Source organism: Meleagris gallopavo, chromosome 7, assembly GCF_905368555.1.
Source record: "Meleagris gallopavo chromosome 7, MGAL_WU_HG_1.1, whole genome shotgun sequence".
Lineage (NCBI taxonomy): Eukaryota > Metazoa > Chordata > Aves > Galliformes > Phasianidae > Meleagris > Meleagris gallopavo.
Window position 1 is genome coordinate 14,578,329 of NC_139410.1, and position 23,471 is coordinate 14,601,799.

General features: G+C 42.9%; 2 protein-coding genes across 11 annotated transcripts in view; both read left to right on the top strand.

The window, feature by feature from the left end:
* Positions 1 to 23,471, top strand: part of LOC100546807 (titin) — a 240,299-nt gene that overhangs the window by 40,102 nt on the left and 176,726 nt on the right. For 9 of the 10 annotated variants that reach the window (XM_085228569.1, XM_085228575.1, XM_085228578.1 and 6 more), the window contains exons 45-64: positions 11,063 to 13,606; positions 14,236 to 14,514; positions 15,611 to 16,174; positions 16,660 to 16,941; positions 17,034 to 17,312; positions 17,658 to 17,936; positions 18,035 to 18,313; positions 18,437 to 18,724; positions 18,851 to 19,129; positions 19,213 to 19,494; positions 19,608 to 19,886; positions 19,997 to 20,275; positions 20,380 to 20,658; positions 20,773 to 21,060; positions 21,164 to 21,442; positions 21,588 to 21,869; positions 21,992 to 22,270; positions 22,404 to 22,682; positions 22,772 to 23,050; positions 23,172 to 23,459. In XM_085228569.1, the coding sequence (XP_085084695.1) occupies positions 11,063 to 13,606; positions 14,236 to 14,514; positions 15,611 to 16,174; positions 16,660 to 16,941; positions 17,034 to 17,312; positions 17,658 to 17,936; positions 18,035 to 18,313; positions 18,437 to 18,724; positions 18,851 to 19,129; positions 19,213 to 19,494; positions 19,608 to 19,886; positions 19,997 to 20,275; positions 20,380 to 20,658; positions 20,773 to 21,060; positions 21,164 to 21,442; positions 21,588 to 21,869; positions 21,992 to 22,270; positions 22,404 to 22,682; positions 22,772 to 23,050; positions 23,172 to 23,459 (8,166 nt within the window). The remainder of the gene's footprint in view (positions 1 to 11,062; positions 13,607 to 14,235; positions 14,515 to 15,610; positions 16,175 to 16,659; positions 16,942 to 17,033; positions 17,313 to 17,657; positions 17,937 to 18,034; positions 18,314 to 18,436; positions 18,725 to 18,850; positions 19,130 to 19,212; positions 19,495 to 19,607; positions 19,887 to 19,996; positions 20,276 to 20,379; positions 20,659 to 20,772; positions 21,061 to 21,163; positions 21,443 to 21,587; positions 21,870 to 21,991; positions 22,271 to 22,403; positions 22,683 to 22,771; positions 23,051 to 23,171; positions 23,460 to 23,471) is intronic. The other variant, XM_085228579.1, reaches the window with a different exon arrangement.
* LOC146543964 (uncharacterized) lies at positions 585 to 9,447 on the top strand. Its single transcript, XM_085228580.1, has 2 exons — positions 585 to 678; positions 839 to 9,447. The coding sequence occupies exon 2, from the start codon at positions 919 to 921 to the stop codon at positions 6,874 to 6,876; it is 5,958 nt and encodes a 1,985-aa protein (XP_085084706.1). The 5' UTR covers positions 585 to 678; positions 839 to 918; the 3' UTR covers positions 6,877 to 9,447.

Sequence of the window (23,471 nt, forward strand, 5' to 3'; positions counted from 1 at the left end):
GAGCTTTTATTTGTTCAATTTCCTTTTGAATGCATGCAATAGTTTACTTCAGAAGGAAGCTATACAAATCTTAATCACATTATTTTTAAGCAAGTTATCAACCTAACCACAGTCAGTTCAATGAACATTATTGAATGAATGAATTGTGCTAGAATACATTTGTTGTTCAGGGTATGTGGAAGCTATACATTTCCTTTGATTCCTTGCACTTCATTTACATACATTAATTCATCATTATACATCTCTTACCCTGGCTTGCAGATAGCATATGTGGTTCATGTTGCTTGCTTTTTTTTCCTGTGCATAACACTGTTAGTGGCTGTATTAGTTCGAATAAACGCCTTCTCATTTCATGTTAGCTAATTACTTATGTTTTTTGTATATCTTTTCAAAATATTTTTTTCTCAATTGTTTGAATATTTAATCTACAAGCAGAGGGGTCAGAAAGGGCGTTTATTCTACTGTCTGCAAGTCAGGTAAGATTTTCTTCTTTGCCACTCAAAGACACGCAGCTTTTCCAGGCAGCAAAAACACACACAGAAGAACGTGTTGTTTTGAAATTCATTTTTGCTTGTTCAAGAAGAAATTCCCACAGTCTGAAGAAAGAACAAACAACGAACGATTTTCGTGTCAATCTTTAAAACAGAGCAAGGCGTTGCGTTTATTCGAACAAATATGGTGAGTGAATTACCTTTTTTTTCCTGGGTGTGTGATGAAATCTGTTGCATGCCCATTTTTTATTTTTTTTAATTCAATTGCTTTTTTTTTTTTTTTTTTTCAGTCAATCAGTGGGTAGAGCAAGGCACACTGTAACCCAGTCTCCTCCCTTCTCTTCCAGAGTGGCACAGCAAGACGAACACCGAGGGACATGGGGCAAGGGCGGTGCTGGGCTGTTCCCAGAACTGCAAACCCACCTTCATGCAGGGCCTCAAATGTAGGTCCGTCTTGGAGGGGGACCCTGCTGTCTTCCAATGCAAGCTGGTGGCATGCCCACCACCTCACATGGCATGGTTCCACAACAATCGGCCGGTCCGCCAGGACTGCCGCAAGGTGATCCGCACCGAGAGCGAGGAGCACACGCACCGCGCCAGCCTGGAGGTGCAGGACGTGCAAGAGCACGATGCCGGCAGCTACAGGGTGTTCGCCATTAACAGCGAGGGCTCAGCTGAGTCCGCTGCCTCACTGCTGGTGGCGCGCAGCAGTGAGCAGCGGGATTCGGGCTTTGTAGGGAAGGTGCAGTTAGTGCAGGAGAAGTGGGAATGCTTGCTGCAGCAGCGGCAGCAGGACCGGCTGCGAGTGGTGCTCCGCTGCACTGGCTCACCCTTTGACAAGGGCCAGGAGGCTGAGCAGCAGCTGCCAAACTTCTCAGCCCGGGGCAAGGTACGGACCATACGTTTCCAGAGACTGCCATCAGTGGAGTCTCACCGTCTAGGGATAGTACACGGTAGGGAGCGCAGTAGAAAACTGGTGAATGCTGAGGAATTGCTGGATGAGGAAATCCGCTGGAAGCTGCAGCGGCTGCGAGAGGCAAAGAAGGCAGTGCTGAAAAAGAAGCAGGAGTCCTTCCTATCTGAGACACAGGGGGGCCCTCCTGGGAAGCCCTGCCCGCCTGAGGCACCTAGCAAGACGGATGGCTCAGAGCCCTTCCAGATGCCGGAGGTCGAGAAGTATAGCATGCCCAAGGTGGCAGAGAAGAAATGGAAAGCACATGTTGGGCTCCTGGAGCCCTGCCCACCTCTCTTTGTCCAAGGAGTCAGGCCCCAGGAAGCTGTAGAGGGGCAGAGAGTCACCTTCTCCTGCCTCTTCCATGGCTGCCCAAAGCCAACGATAACTTGGTACAACAACACTAATCCGGTGGGACGCATTCGGGGCACTGCAGTACACACCACAGAGTGCCGCTCTACACTAACCTTCTCACCCCTGCTCCCACAGCATAGTGGCACAGTCATGTGTGTGATTTCCAACCCTCTGGGCTCAGTTAGCACCTCTGCTGCACTCTATGTGAGGCAGCGGATGCTGACCTACAAGGTTGTTAGGGAGCTAGAGAAAGATGAAAGAAAGAAAAAGAAGGAGAAGGCAAAGGAAGAGGAGAACAAAAAAGAGGAGAAGGAGGAAGAAGGGGATAAAGAGAAGGAGAAGGAAAAGAAGAAACAAGAAAAGGAAGAGGAGGAAGAAGAGGAACAAGAAAAAGAAGAGAAGGAGGAGAGGGAAGTAAGTCTGGCCTTTGCAGAAGAGCAGGGGCTGCCAAATACTTTTCCAGACTCAGACCTGCTGTCACTGCCTGTAGAAATCAAAATCACTGCCCCTACTCCAACACCGGAGCAAGACACAGAGATAAAAGAGACCATGCAGTCCTCTCCAGGCCAGGCTGCGCCTGCCATAAAGCACAAGTTCAAGTTTTCATTTGATGTCAGAAATGAGCCACCCCAAATTGTGTCAGAAGCCCCAGCGCATATCCATTGCTGTGAAGGGGAAGCAGTGGTTTTGCAGTGTAGTGTGTCTGGGCAGCCTCCACCATCTGTGACGTGGTCCTGGAATGGCCAGAACCTCTCTGCCAGTGAGAGGCTGAGTTTTGAGAAATGTGAGGCCGGCACTCACCGTTTACACATCCGAGGGGTCTCTGTTTCAGATGCTGGACTGTACTGTTGTGTGGCCAAGAATGTGGCTGGAACAGCACAGTCAGCCTCTGAGCTTACAGTGCAACCTAGTGCATCGAGGTTGTATAGCAAGGATGGAGACACTGAGGAACTCCCTGCCATGAACCCTGCCCTGTGTCTCAGTACACCTGGGAAGGAAAAAGAGGAACAGATAACATGCTCTGAGGAGGAAGAAGGCCACCTACCCTGGTCCCTGCAGTGGTCTCCCTCACCTAGTGAGCAGGTGGGAAAGGACTTCGGGGAAAGTAGGATAGGGGAAACAATACTGCTGGATGTCACGGAGGTTTGTGCAAAGCAGAAAGTGGGTTATGCAGAAGAGTGTGTGGGGGATGCTGGTGATATTTCTAAGATGAAACAGCATAGTGAAAAAGCAGTCTCTGAGGAACATGACTTTGAAATTGATGCCACTGTCCTACACCCAAGGACATCCAGGGAAAAGTATGAACTTGTGGCCAAGGACTCAGGCCACTTTTCAGAGGAGCTGGAGACTGAAGGTGACAAGCTGGCACAAAACACTGACAGTCTGTCCTGGGATGTCTTGAAGTCACCTCTTACAGAAATGAAACAGCAAATGCCTGCCTCTGAGCAATCTGCTCTGGCAAAGGAGCATGAGGATCTTCAGTTCTCTACTGCTATATCAGCACTGATGCAAGAAGAGACTGACAGCTACTTGGAGGACAGTGATGCTTCTGCTTGGGAGGCAATGGCTTCTGACATGTCTCTTGTTGACAAGCTAAGTGTGCCCCACCTACAGGACAATAGCACACTCTCAAAAAACCCATTAGGTCTCCAAAAAGAAGAGCAGCAGGAGGAATGGGCTAAGGAGCAAGAGAGATTAGTAGATATTGAACAGGACATTGAGGTTAATGTTGATAAGGAAGAATTGATTGATGCTGGGGAATCTGCACATAAAATAAACATTGATGGACAACTGTTGCAAGAAAAAGAGTCTGATGTGGGCATCTACTCTTTGGATTTAGTTCTTCCTCCTCCTGACATAGAAAATTCAGGTCAGGAATTTACTGAAGAAGTTGAGGTTCATCCAGATGTACATTTCAAAGAGCAGCTACTGCCATCTGAGACTGATGAGACCAGTATCATACTTGATCTGAAGAAGTTTGTGGAGCCTTTTCCAGCTGAGGAAAACATGGACACAAAGCAGGTGCAAATTCCCACAGCTTTAGAGAGTGTGGAGGTGGGTGAAGCTGGGCTCATCTCCCCTGTGCACGAATGTGAAGTGCTTGTGAAAGAGATGTCTCTGAGTGAGGTTTTGTGTCCAAGCCACGGGATGCAGGAGGAAGTCAGTGCCCAGGAAGAAATCAGGCAGCCTCATTTGCAAATCACTAATGGGAACCTTGGCAGTATCACATCTGCTGAAGAGCGGACTTTTGCTGAAGAAATTCACAAATCAGAAGCAAATGTTTGTTGGGATTCACCTGAGGGACAGATTCACAGTTATCTGTTGGAGTCCACTGCAGATTTCCAAAGAACAGTACAAGAAATGCATATATGGGAGAGTGAGGAGAGACTGGAGCCAACAGAATTCGAGAGTGACACCTTCATCAGTGACTTGAAAAAAGCTGCACAGGAAAAGAAACCGCAGACCTGGCATCAGGCAGAGGAGGAAGGCAGCTCCAGGATAGAAAAGGTCTTTGAAAAAGGAGTGAGCTGCTCCACTAGTGAGATAGAAAGCACAGGTTCCCCTGAGGGGACGCCTGGGGACACCCAGCAGGAACCAAACATAACAAAGGACTTCTCGTTTGGGAAACTTCTGCTTGGTTTAACAGTGGGTAATTCTGTGGCACAGAAGGAACAAAAAAAGGAGTCTTGGGCCAAGAAGAGGAGTTCCACTATAGAAGCCTCTGAGAACAGCCTGGATGGAGAAGAAATGTGGGAAGATGTTTCTGCAGGTCCAGAGCCCAGTGCTGATCAGGTCTCAGAGCCAGAACCTGATTTATCCTTGGCCAAGTATTTAAGGTCAACAGGGATCCAGGAAGCTCCAAATATCAAAGGCACAGTTCAGAAGGAACAGCGAGAAACCATCACTTCCTTGGAAGTGGAGGAGGTTACCTTCAGCGCGGTTTATGACTATTACAAAAACCAGCAGGAGCTGACCCGGCCCTTCTCTCCTGAGTCAGAAATGTCTATAGAATTGGAGAGTGGGAGTGGAGAGGAGTCACCTGATTCAGACCGCTTCTACACACCTCCCTCCTCAGTGGAGATCTTTGAAACTGCCTCATCAGCATCCTACCACACACCACTTGGCACACCCGAGCGCTACTCCACACCGTCTGAGGGCTCTGGGTACAGAACACCACCTGAGCGCTACTCCACACCTTCTGAGCACTACTCCACACCATCTGAGGGCTCAGAATACAGCACACCACCCGAGCGCTACTCCACACCATCTGAGAGCTCCGGATACAGGACACCACCTGAGCGCTACTCCACACCATCCGAGGAATCAAACTACAGCATGCCACCCGAATGTTACTCCACACCCTCAGGTGGTTCAAAGCACAACACACCCTCTGAGTGCTACTTCACACCCTTTGAGGGACTTCACTCAGCATCAGGGGACATCACACCACCAGAGAACTACTGGACACCCATTGGGGAATATAAGGATGCCTTGGCAGTATTTCCCCCCTGCGAGGAAAGGTATCAGGCTCCAGAGCAGCCACCATGGGATGAGGTGTTTAGGACCCCTCGTGAAGCCCGAGAGCCATCAGGCAATGAGATGCCACCTGCATTCCTGAAGGCATTAAGCAGGAAGAGGCTGTATGAGGGCAGCACACTGAGTTTTGTGGCTGAGGTGGTGGGTGTGCCTGAGCCAGGGGTGAAGTGGTATCATAATAAATCCCTACTGGAGGTGGATAAGAGAGTGCGGGTAGAGAAGGATGGGGACAAGTGTGTGCTGGAGATCACTAACATTCAGAAAGACGATGAAGGACAGTACCTGTGCCATGCAGTAAACATTGTTGGGGAAGCTAAAAGCATTGCCCAGGTGGAAGTTTTGCCTGAAGATGGGCAATCACTAGCACTGCCACCCCCTGTGACCCACCAGCATGTTATACAGTTTGACCTAGAGGAAAACACATCCTCACGGTCACCTTCACCACAGGAAATCCTCCTGGAAGTGGAGCTGGATGAGGATGAAGTGAAAGAGTTTGAGAAACAGGTCAAAATCATAACAAGTCCTGAGTTTAGTCCAGATAAGAAGAGCATGGTTGTCTCTCTGGATGTGCTTCCACTTGCCCTGTTGGAGCAAGTTTCAGGCTTCACCTCAGAGGAGAATGAGGATGTGAAAATTGATTTCCAAGTGACCGAAATGCCTCCCCGCTTTGCTGTGCCATTTACAGATGTGAAAGTTACAGAAGGCTCAGAGGCAGTCTTCGAGTGTGTGGTAACAGGGACGCCTGTCCCAGTGGTGCAGTGGTACAGAGGTGACACCTGCGTGACACCTATTGCAGGGAAGTACGTGGTAAGTCAGAAAGAAGGACTTCACAGCCTGAAGGTCCTTAATGTAGGTCCTTCTGATGGTGGCTGGTATCACTGTCAGGCAATCAATAGGCTGGGAGAAGCAATGTGTAAAGGCTCTGTCATAGTTACAGGGAGTGACTTGCAGGGAGCAAGTGCTATGGCAAGCAGTGAGACAGACATGGGCAGTGAACCAGAGAGGCCTGAGAAGTGTGATTTGCTTTCAAGTAAGGCTAAGACCTCAGAAAAATGGTCAGAAGTAGAGATGGAATGTGAGTTTAAGACACATGCTGAGGACTCACGGAGACTTGAGGTGACTGAACAAGAGCATGAAGTGGAAGGGGAGAAGAGTGTCAGCATTAATTGTGATGTGTCCAGAGAGCCATCCCAAAAGGAAGAGGTTGAGTCTAGGGTGGAGGAAACAGAGAGCTGTAGCTCTGAGTTCCAGGTTGCAGAAGTTCCTCCCAAATTTCTGAGGCTCATTTCTGACTACAGTACATTTGTTGGTGCATCAGTATGTTTCCAGTGTCTCGTAACTGGCTCCCCTCACCCGAGTGTCCATTGGTACAAGGATGGGATGTTGTTGGAAGGGGACCGGTACTATATGCAGGAAGAGGAGAGTGGTTCTCATAGCCTTACCATTGACAATTTGATGCAAAGTGACAGTGGGCTGTACAAATGTATAGCCATTAACAGGGTAGGAACTGCTGAGACTTGTGCGTTGTTAACATTGTACTGAATTTCCATGACTTATTTCAGAGTCTCTTTTGAAACACTAAATGTTTTATGCTGTTACTCACTGCAGGTAAAAATGCAACAATAATTTTAGGGGCATTGTTTTTCATCTCTTTAGGGATGAAGTTCACCCCATGTGGGCACGTCTCACTTAAACTTGCTTTTGTTGAGGAATTTAAGTGAGATTTACAGTGTGGATAAGTTTTGTGTATACTTTCCGAACTGAGGTGTATTTCAGACTCCTCCCAAGCTCCTTACTCATTCTTGTAAAGATATTTCAATTAACACTCAAATATGCAGGAATAGTTTGTTTTGTATAGTGTATATAGCCCTGTGTCTGTACTAGTGCTATTGTTTTTGTAATTCATAGGCTAGAAATCACCTAAAAATGTAGAAATTGCCTTTTTCTTGTAGACTAATGGTATACAATACTGACTTTGGCCTGCTTTTTAGTTTGGACGTAGTTCCATGAAATAACACCTTAAGCTGATATTCCCCTTTCTCACAATGTTGTGTCAGACAGTGTGAGTCTAATTCAAATCCTGTTTACAGTTTCTATCATTGCAAAACTATTATTACCATGAATTTCACTCTGTGACTTTGTTGTATCTGATTTTTTTTTCAATTATATCGATTGAATTATAATATAAATATTATAATATAAATATATATATATATTTATATATATATTTATATATAAATATATATATAATATAAATATAAAATATAGCAAAGAAAATTAATACAATGGGAAGAGAGATCTTTGCTTTAGTAGGGACTGGACAGGATTTTTACTCTATTACCAAGTAATAAACAAAAATCTATTTTGTACTGTATCTTTAAAAGTTAAAGAGAAAGGAAAGGGAGCATAATAAATCAATTATGTAACTGTAAATTCATTAATATAATTTTTTGTTGTCCCCATATTCCAGTATCACTCACAGAATATATATAGTATTAAAATGCAAATTTTATGCAGTACTCTTGTTAGGCATTAGAAATGAATACAGATTCCTTTTTTTAAAAAACAGTTATTAGTAACAGAGAAGAGTGCTGTGTTTCAAGGTGATCAGAAATAAATAAAATGTATTCAGTTATCTTTGGCATTTTCTCAGCAGAAGAGATTTTTACACTATTGTTCTCAGTATGAATATATATTTTTGTATTTAAACTAATACTAATATTTAAGAAGAAAAGTCAGCAGTAATTCACATAATTAAATCAGAACTAAATTAATCTTAGATCAACAGTGCTAAACTGAATGAGCTAGTATGTTAAAAGTATAAAAGTTATTAATTAATATTTAGCAGAATTTAAATAGTGCAAATGCATGTGCCAGCTTTACAGGTGCCTATATGCCAGCGTGGAAACAAAGTTTAAAAACCCTTACCACAAATTATTTTTACTTTAATTTTGTGAAAAATCAGATTATTTACAAATTCCTGTCAGTTGCCTTGCAAACTGCTTTAAAGGAGCATGATGATTTTAAGTGTGAGAGAGCTATTCCTGTAGTATATTCAGTAATGGTCATGCTTGTTTATTTCTGAGTTCTATGCATTCTCACACTGTTGTCAATATGCCTCAAAACCTCAATAATCTTTGAAACAATCCCATCACTTATAGTAATTTTTGATCAAAAGATTCATTTTGCCCAGTTGTGCTGCCCAGTATAAACGTAACTTGCAGGAGTGGCTAGTTCTAATGACCCAGCATGTGGAGAAAATGACTGGAGTGATTAGGCTAGTATCATTGTGTCACTTCATTTTCTTCCCAGTCGTGACCCTGTAATAAATATTTAAGTATGTTGTTAGTAGGCGGAGACAATTGTAATTTCTCATAGATAATGGTGGTAGGAAAGAGAAGTGAGAGTGTCTGACCCAACATTGTGATGGTGTTAATTGTTTCATGATGTGTCCTTATCCATTCCTTGCATAGATTACTAGGCAGCAGAGGTCCCTAGGGAAAGTGGTATGAATTGTTCTATGTCAGCTGTGACATGAAGGGTCTTTCAGGTCCAAAGCCAATGAGGTCAGAGAGCCTTTGGTTAGGTCCCGATTGTGACCTGTGTTTAATTTGCACATTCATGAACTGTAATTTTTAGTAGAAAATGATCCTGCTTCAAAACCTTGTACCCAAACAGGTCCCAGTTCATGTCCACATCTGAGACATAAGGCAGGGCATATTTATGTCTACTTGTGCAGTACTGTTTGTGATTTATGTTTGTTTAAAGGACTTGTTTTAAGTTTCATGAATTGGCCAGGAGCACTATGGTGTGCTTATGAAGATCCAACCAGTGCTACAACAGTAGAAATCTGAAAAAATTTTAGTTTGAGAAAGCTTCCTCTGGGGCATTTGGTATAGCCTTGAGCCATGTTTGACCACCTCTCCTCAGATCTTATACTTTCATTGGATTTTTTTTTTTTAAATCATAAATTTATTGTCAGATTTAAGCTCTTTGTTTTCACAAACCATGTATCTTTAAAAAAAATAGATGGATTACATATGTTTGTCATCAATGTGTATTGTATGTTAACATGTATGGTTAATTTGTGAAATAAATATGTAAACTATTTAAGTCCATTGCTTCCTGTATTTTATTCATTTCAGAGACAGCTACAATATGAAAAAAAAAAAAAATCGCTGTATTTTTTCTGGCATAAATATACAGGAACAAAACCAAAATGCATTAACTTTTTCTTCATTCCTGTATATAAAGCCATCTCATGTGTGTTATTATAATTTATCTTCTGCAATTTTTATATTTTCTCATGGGCCCAGCTCAGCTGTCCATCTTCAAATTTAGTAGTACACTGGATTTTTGAGGAAGCTGTCCTACAGGTTTAACAAAGCTGTTAGATTCTACTAAAGGACTGGTGTAATTTCTTTTTCACCTAAGCATCTCTTCTCTGCAGGTAGTCACCATGCATAGTGCTATATCATGTATACACTGGCATTTGTGGAAAGGTTAATAATTGCTAGAACCAATGTGAAAGAATTGGGTATGGCATATTCTGTTCTTCTTCATAGTTGTTATTTGAGTACAGCAAAAAATTATTATTTCACAATAAATTTTGGAATTTAAGATGCTTTAATTGAGAAGTTATCAAGGTTCATCATTAGGATAACTGGAGATATTTATCCACTCTTCTTTCATTCATTTTTAACAACTTCAGTGTCCATCCAACATCAAATACCATGGGCAACAACTGAGCTAATTTGTTTCTGGGTGGACAACAATACTTGATTTCTAAAGATTTTCTTTTGTGTTGTGCTTTTCTTGGATATCTTGTTCCATTCCCAGAAACCTCAGAATTCACTGATGTTTCTGCTGTCAAGAATGTGAGGACAACACTTTCATTCCTCCATGTCTGTTTCCTCACATCTTAAACCACCATTAGAACTAAGTGGTCCATCACATAAAGGTCTAAATTCATAACAGCAAGAAGAAAAAACAAAGTGCTCTGTCTTATTTTTTTTCTGGTATTATAGGAGTTTTAATATGCAGAGTTGTGCCAGTTAAAAGCAGAAAGTCAAATAAATGACAGTAAAGCAAGAATGCAAACTCATTATTTCAGTAATAACAGTGTTTAAACTTAAAGATTCTTCTGATAAAAGCAGGAGAATTCTTGTGAGGGAGCAGAAATATCTTGTGTTACATGCAAGAGTTGAAAGAGATTAAGTAACTATACCAGAAGAAAAGCTGGTGTGCTGAAAATTTATATTTTTTCCAGCTTGGAATCTGACATTCTGCTTTTTCTTGGTATTTTGAATTAATCAGGGCCTTAGCACTGCTGTTCTATTTATTTGTATGTGTGTGCATATACATATGACACATATCACTATATTTGTGAAATGAGCCACTGTTGCTTGACTGTTATTTTCAGTGTTCATTAAGTCATTCATGAGATTATGTCTAACCCATACTGTGATGTCAAGTTTAAAGAGATGCCCATGTTAATCTATATGGCAAGTTCTTAATTAACCTGACCGCACAGCATGGGTTGCTATGCATGGTAAGTATCTGATAGAAGGAGAACCTTGTGTACCTGCTGTATGGTAGTAAGAAACACTCCAGATATACAAAAATGGTTGCACTAACAGAGCTGTACGTTACTCTTAGCTGCTCATTGCTGTTTTCAAGTGTTTATTTAAACATTCTAGTAAAACTAAACTTTTTTTTTTCCATACAGACATCTCTAGTTCTCTTACTGTGTCTTCTGAGGAAGGAAGAAGTGAAGGCTACAGCAGCAGCCTTCAGTTGCCTGATAGAGAAAAAACACTTGAATTTGAGTCTGAAAAACCAGTTTATTCCAGTCAAAACAACCAGAAAATGGAGGAGGGGGGCAGTGCACCTGTTTTCCTCAGACAGGTCTCAGATGTTGAAGTTTGGCAGGGAGATGTAGCTAGGCTGTCTGTTACTGTTACTGGAAGCCCCACACCGAAAATCCAGTGGTTTTTCAAGGGTGTGAAGCTAACCCCCTCCACAGATTGTAAATTAGTGTTTGCTGGAAGTGACCACAGCCTTATCCTCCCCTATGCAGGCATGCAGGATGAGGGCAAGTACACATGCACAGCCAGCAATGTGCATGGTGAGGCCACATGCAGTGCCCACCTCCATGTGCAGCAGCGGGCACAAGGGGCCCCTTGCTTTGCCAGGGTACCAGACAGTGTGCAGTGTGCACCAGGTTTCACCGCTGTCTTTGAGTACACTGTGGCTGGGGAGCCATGCCCTGATGTGGAGTGGTTCAAGGGGAACGAGCAACTTTTCTTGGATGCACGTTCTTTTGTGGCTCACCATCCTGACGGCTCAGGCTCCCTGACAGTGCAGGAGTGCACTGAGGAGGATGCTGGGCTGTACATTTGCCGGGCAGTGAACTCACTGGGTGAGGCTGCATGCTCTGCTGAGCTCCTGGTGTTGCCTGAGGAGCATCTTGTGTGCAAGCAGAGTCCAGCCTTGCAGCACTCCATGGTGACAGAGGACCAAAGTCCTATGTCCTATGAAGAGGTCAGCGAGCTTCCCACAGCAGAAAGAGCACTTAGCCTTGAGGCCATGAGAGAACCCCAGGCCCTCCTCCAGCTCCAGATAAGCCAGATGGAGCACATGCTACCCAAGGAGGGCATATTACCTAGGCTGCCGCCAACCTGCCTCGCTGTGCAGGGTGTTGAAGAAATGCTGACCCAGGCAGCCACAACGCAGGAGAACAACAAGCTTCTGGCAGAGCTGGTGCAGACTCTCCCTGGTGGCCCCCAAAGTGTTTCACCTGAAGTGGCAACTGAAACACCACTGCCAGGCTCCCTTGGAACTGTGGCTGCACAGATGCTCTTGCCCAAAGAGCAAATCATCCCAGAGGAGTTAGAACAGACAGCTGCTCTGAAGACAGAAGTTTCCCAAGCCCTTCAACAGGTATCAAGCACCACTGAGAGCTGTGTCATGTATGGTGACCACTTTGAAGTCATAGAAGGCTTCCAGGCAATGCAAGGTGAGCTAAAGTCTGAACCCAGATTTCCCTCCGAATTGGCCTGCACAGGAGGTCATGCTGTCCCCCTGGAGAACATTTCTGCCCTGGAAGCAGCAGAGGAAGATTTTGCTGCAAGAATCTGCGAGGGACAGGCTGTGAGATTTCCCTTACTACTAGAAGAAAAACAGCCTTTGGAGGAAGAACATGTCGTCAATCTTGCCAGCCCACTTAAGCAGTATCCAAAGGTAGGAAGACAGCCCCGTGAAATGATGTATGCTAGCCAGTTCCAGACAAGCCAAGCCTTTACCAAAGAGAGCCAGCTCACTTATCAGGTTCCCAAGAGCTGTCACCTAGATATGAAGTCCCAAATCAGAGATGCACTGAAAGCTGCAGTGGTGAGTGAGCAAAACCTCTTGTTTTCAGAATGGTTGGCTGATAAAAGAAGCGTTGAAGTACAGACATTAAAAATCACCAAGGAACATAAATACGCCTTATGCACCTATGTTGTGACCACAGGAGGACTCAATCCCATTGAAATTCCAGTCTCTCTTGCAGAAGTCGACATTGAGACAGCTGACCAGAAAAAAGTATTAAAGGAGGCTTTCTATTCTCTTATTTATGAAGAAAAGCACCTCTTGACAGATGAAAAACCCAAAGCATTGCCAAGCCCTCCCCATTCACTTTATTCAGGAAAATCCATTGATGAAACTTCTCAGCCAGAGCCCCAACAGGCTGAGAGAACTACAGAGGCAGAAATACCTTTGGAACAGCCTTTGTCTGCTGAAGTAGTCAACATTCTGATGGAACATGGCCAAATCAAGGATGTGGGGGCAGCAGCAGCCACTGCTGATGTAGCCCCTGCAGGCATTCCTGTTGAGAAACCCACAGAAATACTAAAAAGGAAGGAGAAAAGGGAAGAAATATATGAGGAGGAGGGCAGAGAGGGTCTGGAAACTAAAGGTGTGAATCTAGAGGATGAGTTAAGTAAAGAGAATTACCCTATCATACACAGCAAGCTGGCCAACACTATTGTGGAGGAAGGGGAGAGTGTCACTCTGGTGTCTGTCGTAACAAATGTCAGAGAGGTGAATTGGTACTTTGACGGTAAACTGGTGTCTTCAGGCAACAAATTCAAGTGTTTGCAAGATCAAGACACATACAAACTAGTGATCAGCCAAGTGTGTGGGGAGATCCACCAAGGAGAGTACACTTGTGAGGCACTGAATCAAGGTGGAAAAAGAACAACAACAGCAAAGCTCACAGTTGTTAAAAGAGGTTGGATTATGGGGATAAAAGACCACCTTTCTAATACACTGCTCTGCTAAGGAAATTGCCCCGTTATGTATCTGTATCTTTGGATATAGATACAATACTAATACTATCACAGCACTAATCAGAGGGTCTCCATTCTCTCTTTACTCATGATCTTCTTTTACCACACTGTAGTCTCTCACTTCCACAATGTACAGCCAAGATCAGGATGAACTGCACTGAAGTCCTGAGCACTTCATTCCATGGTCACCCTGGAAGTGAATCTGCTCTTACACTTCATCACTACTGCATCCAATCTTCAGATCGTTGCCCTGTTTTGGCACAATTTCTTATCCACATGGTCATTTTGCATGGCTCCAAGATAGCGTGGTATATGTTTGAATTGCATTATTACTACATGTTGCTGTTGCACATCACTTTTCTGGTTTCACCATTGTGTTTCCTGATGTTATTCTGCACCATTGCAATCTGTCCACTGAACCTTGTACTACTTTCATTTCTTACAGATATTTTTTTCCTTTACATCTTATATGGATTGCAAGATCACATGTTTTGTTTCAGTTAGTGCCTTCGCTTACTTTTCACAATTATAGTGGGCATGACTTTGAATTAATCTCTGCTTCTGATTTCAGTTGCACCAATCCTGAGAAGAAGGCTGGAACCTCTGGAGGTGGCCGTAAACCACGTGGCCAAGTTTACCTGTGAAGTAGAAACTACTCCTAATGTCAAGTTCCAGTGGTACAAAGCTGGCCGAGAGATCTATGATGGGGACAAATACTCAATTCGCTCCTCCAATTACCTTTCCATGCTGGAGATCCCAAGGCCTCAGGTTGTTGACTGTGGAGAGTACAGCTGTAAGGCTTCCAACCAGCATGGCAGCGTAAGCTCTACAGCCTTTTTAACAGTAACTGGTAAGTACAGAGTCCCAAGAACTTCTTTTTTATTCAATATCTTAAATATCTTGATATCTTGAAATGGTTACCCTGGTATACTCGTAAACATTTATGGTAGGGCCCTTGATTGCTACTGTTATGTGTAATCCATATGTAATTTTGACAAGTAAAAGTAAAGAGAAGGAATGATTTTCAAAAATGCTGCTTTTAGATGCTTTCTGTATCTAGAAAAGAGAAACAGTGTGAAAAGTTTCAGGAGGGAGTACAAAGTGGGAAAAGAGTGGAAGGAACTACCTTGACAATAGAATGGGGTTGTTTTGTGGTAACATTCTTGAGGGTTTATTTCACTTGCAGACAATGAGCAAACATACGATTTTAAATCTGACTTCTTTGGTGTAGTAAGCAGTGTGATTATCCTTGTATCTTACATTTATCCTGCGGCCGTACTTGTGAGGCAGACTATGCAGCTGCACTTACCTGAATGCACAGGTGCTGTTGCCAAGGTGAACTCTGTGTGATGGGGGATAGGTCCTCTTAAACAAACAAGAGATAGTTCAACGGCGTTACAATTTGTAAAACTTTTTTTTTTAAATCTATTGATAACTGTGCAATTATCTTCTCTCTCTCTCTCTCTCTCTTTTTTTTTTTTTTAAACATCTTGTGGGCTTTTTTTTTGGTTATCTTTTATTTTTTTTACTCTGACTGACTTTTTGTGGGAAGAGTCTATTTGATCTTTGCTAAGGGCCAGATGCTACAGCCTAAAAAAGGATGTGCAAACTGTGAAACATAAGAAAACTTGGCTATCTTGAAGGAATCATGTGCAAATGTGTCATTTTTAGGAAAGGAATTTCTGAGTTTCAGTTTTATTCCCTTTAGTTTGTACATTGCTTCAGAGCTAAAATGCTTTTAAGCTCTGGAGCACTATGTAGATCCAAGTACAAAACCAAAAGCTTAAATTCATGATCTTTAATACCTCTTATCTCCTTCGCTGCTGACTTCTTTTGTTTAAGAGTGACCTGTGACAGACTGCCCTTTCTGTTCTCGCTCCCTGGCAAAACAGACAGCATAATCTGTTCCCCACCTCTGCATAACAATGAACCCCTTTATTTTGCAGAAGCACTTCCGCCAACGTTTCTTACCAGACCTGAATCTATCACCACTTTTGTGGGCAAAAGCGCCAAGTTCCTGTGTACTGTTTCGGGCACTCCAGTCATTGACGTCGCCTGGCAGAAAGACGGCACAACCATTTCATCTTCGGACCACTACAAGATCTCCAAAGTAGAAAACAAGCACGTGTTAGAAATTTCCCTTCTCACCACCAGTGACAGGGGGATTTACACCTGCAAAGCTTCTAATAAGTTTGGGGCTGACGTTTGCCAGGCTGAAATGGTTATTATAGACAAGCCTCATTTTATTAAAGTTTTGCAATCAGTGCAGTCAGCGGTCAATAAAAAGATACGTCTTGAATGCCAGGTAGATGAAGATAGGAAAGTAAGAGTAGAGTGGACAAAAGATGGAAACAAAATCCCCCCAGGCAAAGATTATAAAATTTTCTTCGAAGACAAAATAGCCTCACTTGAGATTCCTCTGGCTAAACTCAAGGATTCAGGCCATTATGTATGCATCGTCTCAAATGAGGCAGGAAGCAGCTCCTCTTCTGCCAGTGTCACAGTCAGAGGTAAGATAGTCTTAGGTCCCGCTTACCTTTCACTTCTTCAGGTCCCGCTTCAGTTTTTTTGCAGGCAAATTCTTTCCTGAGGTGAAATAATGCTGTGAACTCCCCTCAGATCTTCCATCAGCTTCACTCATCTCGTGCTTTTTTCCCCAGCTACCTTCCAATGCACTGTGCGTTGCTTCAATGTTTCTTTTGTTAACCACATCCAAGGAGTTGCTCCTGCATGTAGGGGAGAGGAGGAGGGGGGAGGGCAAGAGAGACCACGAGAACTGCAGCTCAGCATTTGTTGTTCTGATCTTTTTCTAAAATCACGTTTTGTTCTGGTGCTAGGAACCAATCTTTGTATTTCAGGCTTCTTTTATTTTCTTTCCCCTTCTTTCCCATTTTTTCCCCTGTCCTTCCCCCTCCTTCTCTCTTCTCCCATCCCTTCTCTTTCTCTTCCCTTCCTCTTTTTTTTTTTTTTTTTATTTTTTACTTCGTATTTTTAGAACCACCATCCTTTGTGAAGAAGGTCGATCCATCTTATTTACTGACCCCGGGTGACTCTGCACGGCTTCAGTGTAAAATCAAAGGGTCTCCTGAAATCCAGGTTTCTTGGTTCAAGGACAATAAGAAAATCCTTGAAAGCAACACACACAAGATGTCTTTTGTCAATTTTGTGGCTGTGTTAGACATCTCGGAGATGAAGGTTGATGACAGTGGAAGCTATTCATGTGAAGCTGTAAATGAGGTTGGAAGCGACAGCTGCACCACAGAAGTAGTTGTCAAAGGTCTGTTCTTCGTGCTGCTGACAGTCACACTTGAGAACAATCTTCCTTTTATTTTGGCATGGGCAATTAATCATTTCTTGCTGCTTTTATAGAGCCTCCATCTTTCGTCCGAACACTCGAACCAGCAGAGGTAGTGAAGGGAACAAACACCGTTCTTCAGTGTGAGGTTGCTGGCACTGGACCATTTGAGATAAGCTGGTACAAAGACAAGAAACAGATCCGGAGTAGTAAAAAATACAGGTTGACCTCTCAGAAAGCAGTTATTTCTCTGGAGGTGTCGTCTTTTAATAGTGCGGACGTTGGTGAATACGAGTGCGTGATAGCTAATGAAGTTGGAAAGTGCATATGCAGTGCAACATATGTCTTGAAAGGTCAGTGGGAGAGAGAACACTCCACTCACTGCAGGGAACCTCTTATTTCTTAAAATGTCTTGTCTTTGGATTTCTGCGGGTGGGTGGAGAGGGGGATATCTTCTCTTAAAACTCTGTGCATATCTTAACTCTTACCTGACATCAAAGCTATGCATTTAAAAAACACTTGGCTTAAAGGGCTGTGCATTACTCTTTCAGCTGGGTAATGTAGCTCTTCCCTTTGCCTGCTCTTTGAATTGTGTCATATACTGCGCGCATTGTCTCATAAAACCATCTTTGTGCAGCAGATTTCATGGAATGATGTAGCAGATGAGTATTTCTTTTTATCTCTTTTCTTTAAACTAGAACCACCATCTTTCGTTAAAAAAATTGAAAATGTGACAGCTCTGGCTGGAGACAATGTTACGTTACAGGCTGTGGTAAAAGGGTCAGAACCTATTTCTGTGATGTGGATGAAAGGCAAAGACATTATTCACGATGATAACAAAGTGAGAGTGACATTTGAACACGGGCTAGCAACACTGCAAATTACTGGTGTCCAGCTGAGCTCTGGTGGCAAATACACTTGTGTGGCTGAAAATGATGCAGGAAGTCAGTCCTGTTTTGGTGAACTGGCAGTTAAAGGTCAGTGGAGGAGTGCCATTTCCTCTGCATTGTCTCCCGCCTAAGAGGAAGAGCGATTTACTTTTGTCCTTAACACTGATTGTTTAATTCTATTGTAGAACCTGCCAAAATCATTGAAAAATCCGAAGTGATTCAGGTGACAGCAGGAGACCCAGCCATTTTGGAATACACTGTCACAGGCACTCCAGAGCTAAAAACCAAATGGTTCAAAGACGGAAAGCCACTACCTGCCAGCAAAAAGTACAGGATCAGCTTTAAGAACAATGTTGCCCAACTCAAGTTTTATGCTGCTGAAATGCAGGACAGTGGCGAGTACACCTTTGAGATATCCAATGATGTGGGAATCAGCTCTTGTACTACCAGCTTTACTGTGCTAGGTTGGTACCGGCTTTGGCAAAGATCCCTGCTATTCTACTCTGAGTCCATCAGAGCCAGAAGTAGAACCGTATTTCTCTTTTGTTCATGTGTTTCTTTCTTTCGTTTTTTTTCATACCCTACAGATCGCACTCTCCCTCCCTTCTTTACTAAACCACTGAAGAACATTGACAGCATCATTAGCACCTCGTGCCGCCTAGACTGCAAAATTTCTGGCTCTCTTCCAATGACTGTCTCTTGGTTTAAGCAAGACACTGAGATCACTGCAAGTGCGAAGTACACAATACACTTTGCAGAAGGCTCTGCATCTTTGGAAATAAAACACCTAGATGCAAGTGATGCTGGAGTTTATATTTGCAGAGCCACAAACTCTGCTGGTAGCAAAGACAGCAGTAGTACTTTGTTTATAAAAGGTTTGGAAATTTGTTTCAAAATTCTTGCGTTTTTTTTTTTTCTTTTTGTGAGATAATGATTTTCTTCCCCAAAATGCAGGATGTTTATCTTATTCTTGGCAATTGTTTCCTTTCAATGCAATCTAGAGCCACCCAGCTTCATTGCAGAACCAGAGTCCCAGGATGTACTGCCTGCGTCAACTGTACGTTTCAAGGGTACATTTAAAGGCACTACACCGCTGACAGTGAAATGGTTTAAAGGTGATACTGAGCTGATAACTGGAGGAGCCTGCTACATTATGACAGAGGCGTTAGCAAGTTCCTTAGAGCTTTACGCAGTCAAACCAAACGACTCAGGAAAATACATCTGCAAAGTCTCCAATGTAGCTGGTTCAATAACATCCATTGCAAACTTGTTTGTAAAAGGTTTGCATTCCTACTATCTTTTCATCTTTCAGTGGCACTTTTTGCTGCCTTCTTGTTACTGAACATTTTTCTTAAATTCACAGAACCTGCTGCTTTTACGGAGAAGCTAGAGCCAACTCACCTGGTGAAGAAAGGTGGATATGCTGAACTGACCTGTAAAGTCACTGGTACTCCTGAGATTAAAATCACATGGTTCAAGGATGATAGGGAGCTAAAAGAGAGTGACAAATTTAGGATGTCTTTTACAAAATCTTTGGCAGTACTTCATCTTACAGATGTTGAGACTGAAGACAGTGGGGAATATATTTGTGAGGCCAGAAATGATGCTGGAAAAGATACTTGCAGCACCATTGTTACAGTCAAAGGTGTGTGTGATGTCCAACCACTCAAGCAGTTTGTCTCTTTAAATTCTGTGCAGCTCTACAAGTTTCCAAAGTGTGATTAATATAAACTGCACTTTCTCTCTTTTGCACTATAGAGTCACCTTATTTTAGAAAGGAGTTTCAATCCATGGAAGTCTTGAAGGATTCTGATGTGATTTTGGAGTGTGAGGTGCTTGGTACACCTCCCTTCGAAGTGTTTTGGGTGAAGGATGATAAGCCTGTGCGGAGCAGTAAGAAACATAGAATAAGCACTGAGAAATCTTTGATTAGCCTCCATGTCTTCAGGTTTGATGCATCTGACGTTGGTGAATATCAGTGTAGAGTAACAAATGATGTGGGAAGCTGCCTCTGCAGTTCAGAGGTCACACTGAAAGGTTAGTGCAAGGTGGAAAACTCCACTAAGCATGATTTTATCCCAGTGTGGTTTCCATGCCACACAGGCATGCACCGGCCTGTACTTACTTAGTCACTTTCTTCCTGCTAGAGCCTCCCCAGTTTTTGAAGAGGATAGAAAACATTAGTTCTCTTCGAGGGGGCACAGTCGTGTTTCAGGCTGCTGTTAAAGGCTCCTTGCCCATCATTGTATCCTGGCTGAAAGACAGTGATGAAGTTATTGAAGACAGTAATATCAAAATGACCTTTGTGAACAACATTGCCACTCTTCTGGTGAAGTCTATTGAACTGAAACATGATGGAAAATATTTCTGCCAGGCTAAAAATGAGGCAGGAATTCAGAGGTGCTCTGCTCTGCTGACTGTCAAAGGTTGGTCCTACTCTGAATTGCAGCATCCTCAGTTTTCTTTTTAGTGTTTTTTTTTTTTTTACAGGTTACCTTAACACTCTTCTCTGTCTTTCTGTTTAAAATAGAGCCTGCTACAATCGTGGATAAGGCTGTGTCAATAGATGTGACTGAGGGAGACCCAGCAACCTTGCAATGTAAATTTTCAGGAACAAAAGATATTACAGCCAAATGGTTCAAAGATGGCAAGGAATTGACTTTAGGCCCAAAGTATAAGATCAGTGTTACAGATACTGTCTCAGTCTTAAAGGTACTTCATGCGGAAAAGAAAGATAGTGGGGAGTATGTATTTGAGGTTCACAACGATGTTGGAAGAAGTAGCTGTTCTGCTAGCATCAATGTCCTAGGTGTGTATGACCTCTTTTAGTATTGGTTTTGTTTACTTTCTCTTATTCTGAGTTGACATCTACCACAGCCATGGCTGAATTTCATACTTTGTCTTTTTACTCTCTCTTGAATAGATCTCATTATACCACCTAAATTCACCAAAAAGCTCAAGAAAATGGACAGCATTAAGGGATCTTTTGTCCACTTGGAATGTATAGTGTCTGGTTCACATCCTATAAGTATCCAGTGGTACAAGGATGGCCAAGAAATAACAACAAGTGAAAAGCACAAATACTCTTTCCATGATAATACTGCCTTTCTGGAAATCAATAAACTCGAAGGCACAGACAGTGGCTCTTACACTTGTGAAGCAACAAATAAGGCAGGAAGCAACCAATGCAGTGGGTTCTTAACCGTCAAAGGTTTGAGCTCCTTCTTTTCTTTATTAGGTCTCTAATTCATAGTTCAAGAACTTGCCTAGAGGAAAGTAATCCTCTTTCTTTTTTTTTTTTCCCCGTGTTATAGAACCGCCATATTTTGTGGAAAAGCCTCAGTCCCAAGAAGTTGTGCCCCATGCTAGGGTTCAGTTCAAAGCATTGGTGAAAGGCTCTACTCCTCTGCAGATAAAGTGGTTTAAAGACAGCCAGGAGCTCCTTTCTGGAGCTAATCGTTCTGTCTGGATGGATGACACATCTAGTGTGCTGGAGCTCTTCTCAGCTAGGATGTCTGACTCTGGGAACTACACTTGTCAGATAAGCAATGATGTGGGAACTGCAACATGTAAAGCAACTTTGTTTGTAAAAGGTGTGCAGCTCAGTTATTCACATCTTTGTGGTTCTGATTTTTCTGTACAAATGAGGGGGAGGACACAGGAAACACTTTCTGGAAAAGTATTTCCAAAAACTATCCTGAATGTTATGAAACCTCACCTTTTTTGTCTGTCTTCTAGAGCCCCCCAGGTTTATTCAGATGCCAACTCCTGTAGTAGCTTTGCGTGAAGGACAGTCCACTACTTTTGAGTGCCATGTAGTAGGAACACCAGAAATACATGTCACGTGGTACTTGGATGGGAATGAAATGACTGATGAAGCTAAGTACGCCATCTCTTTCATTGATGGTCTAGCCACTTTGAAAGTCACTCAAGCCAGAGTGTCGGATAGTGGGATTTACGTTTGTGAAGCCCACAATGATGCAGGTAGTGAGAGCTGCAGCATCGAGTTGAAAGTGAAAGGTTGGTTTTGAAAATTTTGTCATCATCCAGCTATGCCACTAGAGTGATGAAATGGGGGAGACCATTTCTCCCCTCATAATTACCAAGGTTACTATCCACTTTCCCTTTATTCCTCTTTGTAGAGCCTCCAACATTTGTTCGAGAGTTGAGACCTACTGAGGTAGTGAAGGGTTTGGATGCCATGCTCGAGTGTGAGGTGACTGGTACTCCTCCATTTGAGGTGAAGTGGCTGAAGAATAATAAGGAGATGTTCAGCAGCAAGAAATATGCTATCTCCACCAAAGAATCAATATTTACTCTTAATGTGACCAACTGTGACACCTCAGATGTAGGTGAATATCAGTGCATTATATCAAACGAAGTTGGGAGCTGTTCTTGTAGCACAAGGCTCAGCTTGAAAGGTCAGTCTCCTGAAAAGTACCCCAAAGATTACTGCCCCTAGCTGAAGTGTAGTGACTAGGATAACCTTATGTGATCTCTCTTTTATTCCCTTTCCATGACCTCCCTTCTACACAATAAAACCTCACACCACAGAACCAGCATCCTTTGTTAAGAAACTGGAGAATGTCACTACTGTTTTGAAAGGCACCGCATCCTTCCAGTGTGTCGTAGCAGGTGCTCAACCCTTATCTGTGTCATGGATAAAGGATGAGAAAATACTGGAAGATGATGAATACCACCACATTACCTTTGAGAATAACGTGGCCACACTGAAACTTACCAATGTCGACCTCAGCCACAGGGGGAGATACACCTGCCAGGCAAAGAATGAATCTGGAGTGGAGAAATGCTTTGCTTTACTTTTTGTGCAAGGTGTGTAGCTGCACCCCTTCAAACTCATCCTTGAAAATCGATCACTTTTCAGTGTCACTAATAACCATTTTTGTACACTTGTACCACAGAGCCTGCACGGATTATAGAAAAAGCTAAATCACTTAAAGTTACTGAAAGAGACCCTGTGACTTTGGAATGTACTGTGGAGGGGACACCAGAGCTCCGAATAAAATGGTACAAAGATGGCAAACAGCTTCTACCCAGTAGATATTACACAATGAGCTTTGAGAACAATGTGGCCAGTTTCAGGATTGAACCTGTATCGAAGGAAGATAGTGGTACATACAGTTTTAAGGTTGAAAATGACTTCGGAAGTAGCACCTGCGAAGCTATTCTGACTGTGCTAGGTTTGTATTGTCATTTGGCAAATGTGCCAATCCAACAAGAAGGGAGTAAAAAAAAAAGTAGTTTGTGAAAGATAAGCAGTAAGATAACCAGTGCATTTTTGCCATGTTTTGTGTTGTACAGATCAAGCAATTCCTCCCTTATTTATCAAAAAGCTAACCAAAAAGGATACGGTTCTGGGATCTTCTATTCAGATGGAGTGCAAAGTCTCTGGATCACTTCCCATTTCTGCAAAGTGGTTCAAGGATGGGAAAGAAATAACTGACAGTGCAAAATATAGAAGCCTGTGCCACGAGAACACCATGTCACTTGAGATTGCTAATCTAGAGCTGACAGACACTGCAAATTACACATGTAATGTCTCTAACATTGCCGGAAGTGATTCTTGCAGTGCTGTCCTGACAGTGAAAGGTTTGAAACTCT